This window comes from Ochlerotatus camptorhynchus, unplaced genomic scaffold (assembly GCF_037179485.1).
Source record: "Ochlerotatus camptorhynchus isolate MF236.1 unplaced genomic scaffold, CSIRO-AGI_Acam_v1.1 ptg000222l, whole genome shotgun sequence".
Lineage (NCBI taxonomy): Eukaryota > Metazoa > Arthropoda > Insecta > Diptera > Culicidae > Ochlerotatus > Ochlerotatus camptorhynchus.
The window spans coordinates 3,742,918-3,756,883 of record NW_027040712.1 but is presented as its reverse complement, the minus strand read 5'-3'; the positions used below and the strand labels follow the sequence as shown (position 1 = coordinate 3,756,883).

Below are 13,966 nucleotides of genomic sequence, written 5' to 3'. Positions count from 1 at the left end.
TCTTCGTGTTTTTTGCAGCAGACTGCAGAAAAGTTTAGATATTTTCTCTTCTTATTTACAAAATTGGAAGATTTCTCCCACCGCTTACAACACTCAACTAACATAGGGGAAAAGCTCCTATAGTTAAGCATGGAGACTCAATACACAACTATATGAACCTAACATGCTACATGTGTCGGTCTCAGGGAACCAAAATGTACATGACATACTCCGAGACTTCCTGGGTCATGAAGATGCTCATCAGTTGTGTTTTGAAAATAAACTTTTACCAATCATATGTTGCCAAACATGTAATGAACCCGTACTATTTCCTCCATCTCCTTCCAGGCGCTCCTCATTGATCCAGGTCTACCGGAGGTCATGCATTCGACGGGCTGGCACGTGCGATCACCGTTCCAACGACTGCTGCCACAACAGTTCCTGCCGGTGCAATCTCTGGGGCTCGAACTGTCGGTGTCAGCGGATGGGACTGTTCCAGAAGTGGGGATGAATGGTTTACTGTTCCCTCGAACGCCGCGGCTCGATCCACTCGTATGGAGGATGGTTTTTCCCCATGATGTCACTTAAGCGTGAAAAACATCCATCATCGCCATCATCGGGTCTAGTGCTATTGCTGCTATTACTATTGGTTATCGGACCGACAACGCATTCGTCCTTTGGCTGCTGATTAACGGAACAATGATTGGATTTTCTTCTGCAAAATATAACTTCGAGGACCTACGGCAACAGGACACACATATGGCAAACAAACAATGAAAATACTGTATTTGATGGTGAAATCTGGTTCATGCGCTATTTTCTGAGAAAATTCGGTGAAAATGAAGAAAATACAAACCTCGACTTTTACGTTTGTTTAGATTAAGTAAACTTTGGTTTGTTGCGGTGAACTTCTAGTCAGACGGTCAATGCTTTAGTTGAAACTGAAAAATGAGGTATGTTTTACACAACTGAAAAGGAATACACTACTTAATGATAATGATAATAATGATAATGATAAATGATAATAATTATGATTATATGCAGAGAGAAAATATTGTCTAGGTTATTCAGATTCATTCTTTACTGTTTAAGAGCTATAAGTTGAGTGAAAGACGATGGAAGATGAGAAAAAAAATGAACTAACCCTAGAGCAGCTAATGGAAAAAAATAAAGAATTATAAAGAGGCAACTTATAATCAATTAATCGATGCTTTAAAGATGTATTCCACACACAAACCTATTTAAAGCCCAGGATGTTGAGAAGCTAAGCACTTCAACTTTGTGAAACCATGTTGAATGTTTTTTTCTGATGTCCAGTGGATTTTGATACGACTAATTTATTCGCTGTTTGTGCAATATAAACAGATGAATATCAACCAATATATAAGTGTTACGAACGAAGAAGACGAAAATCTGAAAACGGAGCAGTAAGAAAAACTAATTAATTAGGAGTAATTAATATGAACGGAAAAGTGTCCAGAGCACGGTTCTCCTCGGAAAACAGGGCAGACCATCATCGTCCGGCACCCCAACCGTTTCCCAGCCTTCAAAAACGAGCGAGTGTTATTAGCTGAGTGAGAAAAGTCCTCTGCAAGCACTTTTCCCCTGCACGCATACCTACTTGAGAAAAATAACTAACGGATCTATGCGATATGCATTAAGCACATTTATCAGACTTCCTCTCCGATGTTCTTATATACATGTGTAGTAAACGATTTATCTCCCATTTTCCAACATCTCACTGTTGTACACTGCGACCGCTTTACTGTGGAAACTTAGTAAAATCCACAACCACAAACACATCAGGAGCTTAGTATCCATCAGCAAAAAAAAAAACCCGTAAGCAAAACCGATATTGCTACTCCGGCAGATAAGCTGTCCGCCACCATTATTCGGTCTGTTGGGATGATCCCTCCCGCTCCGACTCCGAAAGCTTCAACTTCAATGCTATTTCCTACAAAGGTACGTAGTTCTCTTCCCACACATCTGTCTGGCGCCTGTTTCACACTCCATTAGGCGAATCCACATGCTCCCTTCCTTGTTCAGTGTGTAACACTGGTAATCGTGTGTTATCTTACTGTTGGAAGTTTTTCCGAAGAACTGAGATCATCGGCTTTGGCACTTCCCCACCGTTTCATGGAAACGTATGAAGATTCCGATAAATTTACCTTCTCCGAGCTTAGTTTTGCTGATTGAACCACGCATAACTGCTCATCGGTTCCATTTTTGTTTCATTTTTCATCCATATGGAATAGTTATGCGCAGGGAAAAAGACAACAAATCAATTACCACCCACCCACGCGTTTCGCTATTTTGATCCAGCAGCGCGCTTCATAAAGTCGTAAATCACGTCTTTATGCGTCATATCTCATTCCACTGGAGCGTAGGTAGTTGATTCCACCCGTAAAAAATCGACTAGGAAAACGTTTTCCTACAATTGGAATTGAATCTCCTTTCCGAGTCGGAGCAAATTTGCTGTCAGTCAATATGGCTATTCATTTTCGTGAACATTTCCGTTCCACCTGTGACTACTTCCCATCTTATCTAATAGTTAATTCTATGGATAAATTGTGTCTGCCTGGGTTAGCAAAAACAAAAAAGGTCTCCAGATATGGTGGATTGTGAACTTATGCGACCAGTGCTCCTCCAGGCTGCATTTGATTACTACCATATTTATTTATTTTTATTAAATAGCTGCCCTTTTGTAAATGTGTATAAAGTGTAAAGAAGACGAGGGAGATGAAGAGAAACAAATTATGAAAACTTAAAAAAAAAAATCATACAAAACAAAGGAATGAGCAAACAAACGAACGAAACACGCAAAGAAGGACAAGGTGAATCGATGACAATGAAGAGTAAGTTAATAAAAATATAGTAAAAACCAAAACTAGCAGCAACTCGTTCGCGCCTGGTTTTTCATTTCGGAAGGTAGAATGTGTTTTTTGAGGATTCTTTCTCCAGACCGATGACACGGTTCGTTGATGACAGCCTGATTTTTCTTCTGGTTGAGTTCGGGGTGGTGAATCTAGGACCGGGTAGAAATCTGAGTGTCGTTCATCAGCACCAACCTCAGAAAGGTAAGGACTTTTTAGTTAATGATCAAATGTCTTTGTTATATGGAAATGGTTCATAAATCGCAAAAAATGAAAATCATCGTATCGTGGCTAAAAAAAAAGATGTTTTTGTGTGTAAAATTAATTTCGTGTTCACCCTTTAACAGTCCCATAGGAGACTCTATTTTAAATCATTGAACAGTGGGCAAAACCTGATCAATTGTCGCACTTAAAGGGTGATACGGTCAAAATTTGGTCAATATCAACTTGACGTATTTCTTTCAATTTTGCATTTAAAAAACCTGAACACCCCTCATTTTGAAGGTGTGTGTGTGTAGAATGTTGCTCCTATTTTGATTTTGGAATTCACTCTTCAGTTGTCAAAATGCCGTCCAAGCAAGAAGAGCAGCGTATCAAAATTTTGCTCGCGCATCGCGAAAATCCGAGCTACTCGCACGCAAAGTTGGCAAAATCGCTAAAAGTTGCCAAATCAACCGTTACAAATGTAATTAAAGTGTTTGGGGAACGTTTGTCGACAGCCAGGAAGTCTGGATCGGGGGGAAATCGAAAACCGGAAGCCGCTGAGACGACAAAGAGAGTTGCCGGTAGTTTCAAGCGAAACCCTAACCTCTCTCTCCGAGATGCCGGAAATAAGCTGGGTGTATCGTCTACAACCGTGCATCGAGCCAAAAAACGAGCCGGACTATCGACTTACAAGAAGGTAGTGACTCCAAATCGCGATGATAAACAAAATACGACGGCCAAAGCGCGATCCCGGAGGCTGTACACGACGATGCTGACGAAGTTTGACTGCGTGGTAATGGACGACGAAACCTACGTCAAAGCCGACTACAAGCAGCTTCCGGGACAGGAGTTTTATACGGCAAAAGGAAGGGGAAAGGTAGCAGATGTTTTCAAGCACATGAAACTGTCAAAGTTCGCAAAGAAATATCTGGTTTGGCAAGCCATCTGTACCTGTGGCTTGAAAAGCAGCATTTTCATAGCTTCCGGGACTGTCAACCAAGAAATTTACGTGAAAGAGTGTTTGAATAAACGTCTGCTGCCTTTCCTGAAGAAACACGGTTGTTCCGTACTGTTTTGGCCGGATTTGGCATCTTGCCATTACGGTAAAAAGGCCATGGAGTGGTACGCCGCCAACAACGTGCAGGTGGTTCCCAAGGACAAGAACCCTCCCAACACGCCAGAGCTCCGCCCAATTGAGAAATACTGGGCTATTGTCAAGCGGAACCTAAAGAAGACCAAAAAAACTGCTAAGGGCGAGCAGCAGTTCAAGGCAAACTGGCTTTCTGCGGCGAAGAAGGTGGACAAGGTGGCTGTACAAAATCTGATGGCAGGGGTCAAGCGTAAGGCCCGGCAATTCGGATTTGGAAAAGCGGAAGCATAACTGAATATTTTTCCTGAATTTTATACTAATTGAACTTGAAAAAGAAATTTAATTTGATTTTTTAAATAAACGATTTCACCGATTTACACGCGTTTTCCCTTGACCAAATTTTGACCGTATCACCCTTTATTTCGAGTCACTGCTTTCAAGAGGTTTGAGATACTTGATCTTATGTAATAAATCGGGGAATCGATTTCCGCTGGTTTTGTCTTGCATAGGCTACCGAAATTGTCTCATTTTGCCCGTTTCTCCCAATTTTCTGTTAAAATAATATGTTATTTAGCTTCATATGCGACTGCTGGTTATCTACAGCCATGAAATGCAGTGGATGATATGGCAGAAAGCCAATAAAATCAATTACAACTAATCTCATACTGTACAGACTAAAAAGGCTTTTTGTCCTATTTTCTCCAAAAATAATTATTTAAGGGTAATTATTAATGGATTTGAAAACTGCTGCTAGATTTCAGGCATATAACGCATAATTTACTATCTAAAAAAGTTCAACGAATCGATTGGAGTTTGTAACGGATAGTGTGAACCCCGGGAAGTAGCTCATTTTCCCCAAAATTCCCAATTTAAGGGTAATTAATAACAGTTTTGCAAACTGCCCCGAGTTTTCAGGCATAAAATACATCATTGTTTTTTTGTGAAAAGTCCAACGAATCTACGATAAAGACCACGAAAAGTAGCAAATTTGGCCCAAGTTGCCGCAAAACTTGTTTTTGATGGGGAATTTATAGCAGTTTTGAAAACTGCCACTAGATTTCAGACATAGCACACATAATTTCTTATGTAAAAAAAGTCCAACAATTCGATTGGAGCATGTATCGGATAGTGTAGACCTCGCGAAGTACCTCATTTTCCCCCATTATGATGATATGGAACTACTTACTGTAGCAAGATCACCCACGTGCATCCACGGTATAAATGAGAATTTCCTTCCAACAATAGGTTCATACAACCGGTAAAAAAACAGGTCATTCAACAGTAGTTGAGAAGAGCCCGCCCTCTATTCACGAAATGTTAAAGACAGAGAGTTGGCGTTTTCACTCTCCCCATCCTTTTCGCATCAATGGGGTGCCCTGGTGAACCTTCCCGTACCAAACACATAAAGGGTATACCGTTTAAAATCTGCATACACAAAATTCATTCTCAAAATTCGAGTTTTTATTATAGATTATCACCAAACTTTCAGGGAGTAAAAAGAACAATTAAAGTTAGATTTGGCATCATTCATTTAATTTATTTCGCCTTTATATCAGAATGCGCGATCCTTGGCCTTAACCCCAGCCATAAGGTTCTGCACGACCTCAGAATCGACAGTTTTTTGCATATTAACCTATGCTTTCTTCCTTTTTATCTATATTCTTCACCACTTTAGGTCATTTTAGAAGATGCTCCTTCATAATGGCCCAGTATTTTTCTATTGGGAGCAGTTCCGGAGTGTTTAGGGGGTTCAGATCTTTCGGCACGAAATCGACATCATTCGCCTTTTCTACTATACTCGCTTCGTTGTCGTGCGCGACAGTCTGTTTTTTTTTTAAGTACCGTCCGCTCTCCCCCACACCAAAAAGCTCCATTTTGAGCCCCCTGGTAGTGAACACTCAACAACTCAGCTATAGGCAACACAATAAATACAAAGGGACACTACATATAAAATGGCTGAGCATATTTTAATTTACAGTTCTACAATAAGGAGACACTATTACGAACAAAACAATGTATGCGCTTCTAGTGGATAAAGTATCCTTTTAAAGAAGCGCATATATTTAAAAAATTACAAAATTAATATTAATATACATACTAAGGAAAGATGGACAAATAATTAATCCTTTAAATTTTGACGAACCTCTTAACGGAATCCCTTTCTGGAGAGCTTTGAGTGGGCTGGTTTAAAGCACAATGCAAAGTAAATTTGGACACATTCAAGTGATCATAACTGAAGAATTAAACAACATACATGGTTGAACAAAACGTCAAACAAAAGGGTATTTATTCAGCTTTCAAACGATATATAACAAGTTATTACATTTCACCGTTTCGAACGAACTGTCGCACTTTACTTGTGATCGAGCCATCATGATCTGCACAATCGCTGGGGACACTGTACCGGCGAACATATTGCACTTTAAACGCATTTGTTGTGCATTTGTCACTTCTTTACCGCATCCTCGAAGTTTTTGCTTGACAATTACCCAATATTTTTCGATCGGTCTGAACTCAGGGCAATTCGGAGGATTAATCTCTTTGGCGACGAAATTAACATTGTTTGCAGCATACCATTCTAGTACCTCCTTAGAGTACCACCAACCGGTGAACACTCGTGTTTATTTCAGTTACCGTGTGGACGTAATTTGTGATGAGCACCGGTCCCTTTCAAATTGTATCATTATTTATGTATGGTCCACATATTTGAAATGACGTTTCACATTCATCTAGTGATGGCCGATTTTCATTCGAATTATTGATTAATCGATTAACGAACCGAAAAGTAAAATATTGGCAATCGGTTATATCATGCCGATATAAGCATTAACTTCTCCAGAGGATCATCACCGATCGTTTTAAACATGTGCTGCACTCTCATTGGTGGAAAGATGGCAGCACAGCGAACAAAAAAAATCGATTAGTTGTTAATCGAGTAATTAAAAAATGGGACACCTCTGATTTTGATGTGTTTGTTTTGATAAAAATGAGCGCAAAATTTCATCTCTACCGAGGGGTCATCAAAACCACAAAATTACCTTGAATACTAGGGGTATTCAATGGATGAAAGGGACCGTGAAAGAGGACACTAAAATAGAAAGTTTTTCTTCCGACAGTTTCATCTTAGTATTCATCTTTGGTATCACCAGTAAATCTGGTTGAAGTCCGCCTTCACATATGTCTCGTCATCCATTCAGGGAATCAAAATGAACGATTCAGATAAAGATAATGGAATTCTCATTTTGGTTACACTCATGATTAGTACAAATACATAAATCACAATGGACAGTTCTGGAAACGATAATGCGATTATCATTTGTGTAACAGATCATGATCATATGAAATAGCGATAATCTCAGATCATCATCATCAGCTCTCGTCACTGAAAATTCCCAATTTAAGACAAGGCTAATCAAATACCCTATTATATGTGAATTTTCGGAATGAGGATGACGTATAGAGATCGAAAAACGATGTTTGCCGCCATTATGAAATCCAAGATGGTGGCCATCAATTTAAGAAAAACTGTCGAAAATTGATAGCCACCATTTGGAAATTTTGCATTGTGGGTATTTTCGGAACAGGGATAGCTTGCAGATGTAGAAAATTAATATCTGCCGCTATTTGGGAATCCAAGATGGCGGCTGTTGATTTTAGAAACAACTTTTCCCTACAATGTGGGCATTTTTGAAACCGGGATGACGTGTGGATGTCTAAAATTGATGTCGGCCGCCATGTTGACTAGTGTATTTGTCAGTTCTATTTAAAACCAAAGGCCACCAAATTGGATTCCAAAATGGCGGTTAACATCGATTTTCAACATCTACACATTATTTCAGTTCCAGAAATACCCATATTGGAAGGATATTTGACAGTTTTTTCCCGAAACCAACGGCCGAGATGACGGATTTCAAAATGGTGACCTACATTGATTTTCAAAATATATGTGTCATCCCGATTCCAAAAATATCCGTATTGTAGGGTATTTGACCTCTAGAACAACTTTTCCGAAGATTTTGAGATACATTACATTAGATTTTACATACATACATACATACATTAATAAAACTGTCTGTAATTTATCGAAACTTACACAAAAGTCTGGACTTTTCTGAAGTTTCAGAACTTCTTAAATGTTCCTGCAGCTAGTGTGGATCCGCAATAAAAACCTGATAGCATCCTTGAAGTTCCGGGAAAGTTGAAACAACTGGCGGGAGAAGATGAAAGAATCATTCGAGAGAAGGCTGGAGAAGCTTCCAAGGTAAGGTGGAAGAAAATTCCAGGAAGTTTAAAAGTGAATTAAAACTTCCGGAAGTTAAATAATGTTTAAAAAATATTTATCGACTCCTAGAAATTACCGGAAAGAGCCATCGACTATTTCTCGATTGATGGGTAGCCAAAAACCTCTCCAAAAACGGAGGAAATGCAAACATTAGTCGAAAGAGTAGCAAGCTAAAAAAATATGAGGTATTCAAAACGATACAAGTCTCTAACAATTTTTTTCCGAAATTCGAGCGCGGGCAGGCAATAATAATTAAAAAAAAATTGGTATAAATCAGTATAAAATCTCAAAAGTCGGTATTCTGAGGAACCTTCCCAAGTAACAATTCTGCAATCATTTGGCATCCACTCTGATTTATGATGGTTTTATAATGGCAATGAATAATTTTTTGAGTCACAGTGTAAAACGTTCCTGCTTAGTAGTTCACCTTTCCGCTATTTTAAAAACATTTTACAGTCTGGCGAGAAGTCAAAAACTGTCTTATTTTAAAATTAAATTTAAAGTAGTTCTCAATCCCACCATAAAACTGTTCTAAAAATCAATCATAAACTTCATTAGCAATTTTTTATTATTGTCTTGATAAAATACTCTATAAAACTGTTCTATCATTATAAAAGCAATCACAGAACCATTCGGTTTTAAATGAGAGTAAAATGCATATATTGTTGCCTTTTAGGCTTGTCATAAAATCTCATGTCATAAAAACCACATTTATAACAAGGATATCTCGAAGGATAAACGAAGTTGGAGGAAAAATTCAAGCGATGCTAACGACCGAAGGGAAGTCGATTTCAGTAAAATTTAGTTTTTTAGAAGAAGCATCTGGTGGAGAAGACTGAAGTGAGCGTGGTCCTCAAATTCATAAAACATTGTCAAAACAGTCTGAAAACAGACCATCCTTCTCCAGACCTTGCGAATAGATGAAGATCGGAATAACTTGCGTCAGTACCGACAGCAAACCACTGAAACTGTCAGTTAGCGGACACTAGTTGGTTTCCAATCCATACCTGCGATTTTATTCGGTGAAAGGGTCATCACTTGGAAAAAAATCATTCAACCGTACATTCCCGCATCGTTTGATGGTGCACTTCCATAACCATCCGGAAGAAGAAGATCTTTTCGGGAATGATCGAGGTTACAGCTGTGCGAAATGCGAAATGCGAAATGTTGGGAACACTTTCTGAGTAGCAGCCATCGGGAGAGAATCGCCTGGAAGAACGCTGAATCGCACAGCGCAACTATCGAAAGATAAACAAACTTTGACGTTTAACATTATGTAGGCAACATTGCTGCCATAAATCTGAACGGGTTAGGATCAAGCAAAATGGCTTTAGATAAATACAATTCAGCCTACAAGTTTTCTTCATAAAAGCCATTTCCAACCTTTATGAATTTGTTGATGATTTCTTGAAAGCAAAATAACTTTTTTTCTATATTTCCTTGGATTTAACTTTATTTAGTTAATTTAGCAATGATAAAATATTTAGAGGGACTAAACCCACGGTCTTCTGCTCAGTAAGCAAAAACGTTTGCCACTAGGCAGACGAGCACCTTTTTAATCACCGAGTTACTGTTATTACCATGTAGTCATATTAACAAATAAAACGATTGACGAATCTTGAATGTGGATGGGCCTGAGATTAGACTCATGATGTTCTGCTCAGTAAGCAAAAACGGTTGCTCTTTGATATGTAAGGACCTGGGACCGCGTTTTTCTGCTCAGTAAGCAGGCCACTGTAACCGACGATCTTTCAAATCCGAAAACTAAAAACTACGAAAAAGTACTTAGGCCTTCATTAAGTTCCACTTTCACGCGACGTTCAATGTTTCAATTTGCTCTTTACGTATTGTTCAGGCTATAAATAGGCTCTTTTCAAAAGTTACGCGAGAAATACGCACAATCGTCGCCTACCTCGCAAAACTGGTTCCAAACGACAACAAAGGCATAAGCAACGATGGATTGTTGAACTTTGCTGGCTGGTGTAGTGCTGCTGAAAAAAGATAAGTCTATTATTTTGGTTAGTGATCGTTTTGATTTGGGTCAGCCCACGTTGTGCTTAGGTTAGTATAAATAAATAATACTATTTAGTCATATAAATCACCACAGTTCGTTATCTTCAGCGTTATCGGTTTTCGTTTCTGGATCTTTAGTTGCCTCTGTGATATACTTACTTGCGGCATACTATTTTGGGAGTGTATATGAGCGTGTACCATGTACGGTAGCTCATCTCTCATCGTGATGGTGGGACATAGTAGACAAGGAGGTATTAGTATTAGTTATATGTAAACAAACAAAACAAAAGAAGAGAAGAGGAAAGAAGAGCAGACAAATAAAAAAGGGATGAAGTAGATAACAAATAAAAGAAACGTAGGCAGATTATTAGAAAAGGCATTATCCGAGACTCGGCAATCAAATGTCACTCCCGCCGAGATCTCTGCGAAACCCCCTCCCCGCCGAGACCCACACAGCCGAGCTCGGTAGAAAAAACTAAGTGTGTAGATAGATTAGTAGGAAAATAAATAAGACTACTTTATGACTCAAAGTGCAATGAATGAGCGTTAGTTTTGGGATCATTTCAGTGTTAGAGTTATGTTAGTTTTGATCCGTAATCAGCCCTGCTGACCCCTCCAACATCAGTTGCAGGCAGTGGTTGTTAGATAATGCGGCACTGTAACTACTACTATTTTAGAGGTATGATTCGTCAAGTTTATACAACTCAATGTTTCAATTGAGCCAAACTATCTATCTTACAATTACAAAAGCAAACCGAAACTTACAATTATATGCAAATGCAAAATGAAACTTGACAAATCATCGTCAATCCCCTTATTACAGGGCAGGGCCTGACGATTTGAATCTAATTTAATTTTGATCAGTGAACGGGCACCATATGGTACATTTTCTCAACATGAACCTATCATTTCTAGCCTATCTGAACTATTTAATAAATGGAAGCCATAACATGGGTTACGCTCCCCCTAAGCGGGCCCTCCGCATCCTGTCTCTGTCTTATCTCAAATACAAAATGCCAATGGTATGAATGTATCTACATATATTGGTCAGGCTTCAGAATCGTCCAGTGGGCAGTGCGCTCTACACTCCAAGTTACCTTTTTTTCAAATTTACCGCAAATTTGATATTTTACCCATTGAGTGTTGATTAGTTACAATGAAACATTGTGACAGAAGTTGAGGTTACTAGTGTATTAAATAATCTAGGTCCTATTTAGGATTATATCTGACAAATCCAAATCTGGCCAACGCCCACCTTAAACCTAAACCGGTTCTAATCCACCTGAAATGACTAACGTATGGAAGACTTTGACTACCCGGCTATGCAATAGTCTCATCCCGTGCCTTATGGCAACTTGATGATTCTAATGCGCTCATCTTCTTGCACCACCCAGGGGAGACTTGGTCCTGTACCCAATGCTTAACTTATCTCCTTTCCACTCAGCTACTCGCAATTTCTTGTGATATAGTGGGCGGAATATTATTATATGAGACAATTCAATGCAGACGTCTTTCCAAATTTGGCAGATCGACAGGTAATCGGTGAGTTACCACGATAGTTGCTATTCAACAACTCGACAACTTCCCATCGTCAACGCCTGCTATGAGAATTTCCTATTGCAGACGCCAACGAAATGACGTCATCGAGCTATTGATCAACTACCCTGGTTATCGCCTGGTACCTTATAGCACGATGCTAGGAGGCGAACCGGAAGAATCGATGAGCTACCTCCCCCAGCTAGCAATGATAAAATATTTAGAATGCAAAAATCGATATGAAGAATATATATATTTTTTCTTAATGTTAAATAATTATTAAAATCGATGTGTTTCGTGGGCAGACTCAAGTTTTTCGATGTTTTCACGTACATTTCACATCAAATTTAAATGGCACCTGAAACTAGGCCACTTCATGAGAACTATTTTATAATTTTTGAAATTCGGCAGGATTTTTAAATGATCAGTTTTTATGTTAATTATTTTGATAAGATCGGATGGTATTTATGAATCCTTTTTTATCTAGATTGTTGTTTTTTTTCTAGTGAACTTAGCAAGTAGCTAGGGTAAATGGCTCGGATAATGGTTTTCAGAACCTTTTCCAGAGTGGGCCAACTAGACAGATTCTAGCATCAATGAGGTTTTGGTGGATGCATCAATGGCAAAGCAGTTTTGACTAGGGTTTTATGAATGTTGTTTTATAGTAGCTTTGTAGTATTTCATAAAACTTAAAATGTTACTTGGGTTATCTGTATATCGGTATCTAGTTCGGAAATCGGTATAAATATCGGTATATCTGGCAATGCTGGCGCAGAGTCATTCGGTTGGAAAAATTCTCGCGTCATTTTTCAAAAGGTCCTGAGTAACAAATGTAAACCAATCAAGTTAATTGGTGCTCATTTTCTAAAGGTGGGGCCAATCTAAAGTTAGGTACTCTAATCTGAAATCTGTGAAAGGGAATCTAGTATCACGTAGAACAAAACGTCCAATGTAACACTCATTGGTCAAGTCATTGAGAAAAATCGTCCGATGTAACATGTCCAATGTACAGCTTTACTAGTCAAAACGTCCTATGTGTTTTTTTTTTCTGCGAAGCATGAAATTTAAAGTAAATTGCAAGTTTTACCGTTTCTACTGAATCTTCATTATTATTATTCAGTGACGCGAGAATTTACTCTCGTATCCCAATCTGTTTGTAAGTGAGGATAGCTGTTTTGTTCCTGTGGTGCTCGCGCGAGTGAATGAATTTTCCCATGCTTGGTTGCTAAGAGACTCTCTTGAGCTTCACGGACTCATAAAAATTTTCAGGACATTGTTCAAGACTTCATTGAGTGTAGGGGATTATAGGGCAAGATGGCATTTCGTTTGTTCCTGAGGTGTTTTTTGATGGTATTTTCGTGTGTTCCTAAGTTGTTCTGTGAGATGTTTGTTAATAATCATCCCCTATACTAGGCATATTTTTGTAAAACAGGCTGATGCCGTATTTCCCCTATTTATGTTTAAGATCTTAACTCTATAGTGGCTTGGAAAACATTACATATCGTATTAATACCATTCGATGATGTGCATGTTTTGAAGAGGCTCTCTTGAGCTTCCCAAGCTCATAAAGTTTTTCAGGGCATTGTTCAACACTCCATTGAGCTTATACATCTTCAAGATCTTAAATCCAGAATACCTTGAAGATCAATAAATATCTTGATGATACCATTCCATGATGTATATGTTGTCAGGAGGTTCTTTTGAGCTTCAGATTTTCAGGACATTGACATTCAGATTTTCAGGACATTGTAAATATATCAAATATTCTGAGTTTTGGCAATGACTGCAATGCAGTTTGATCAACAATTAGAAAGAAATGGTTGTAGTTCGTCCAGAGCCAAAACGTAGGGGTGAACTACAACTAAGTCGTTCTAATTGTCGATCAAAAGACTGGAAAGCCGAAACACAGAAAATTGCTGAAAAAGAGCATGTAGAAAATCACGATATTAACTCCAGCATAGTTCGAAGAGCATTACACTTTTGATTGTC

General features: G+C 38.7%; 1 protein-coding gene across 1 annotated transcript in view; it reads left to right on the top strand.

Moving 5' to 3' along the window:
* LOC135703914 (U8-agatoxin-Ao1a-like) overlaps nt 1-2,913 on the top strand; it is a 91,876-nt gene extending 88,963 nt beyond the window's left edge. The window contains exon 3 of the mRNA XM_065225283.1: nt 328-2,913. Coding sequence (XP_065081355.1) covers nt 328-490 — 163 coding nt within the window. The 3' untranslated portion in view covers nt 491-2,913. The remainder of the gene's footprint in view (nt 1-327) is intronic.
* Nucleotides 2,914-13,966: the final 11,053 nt, after the last annotated feature.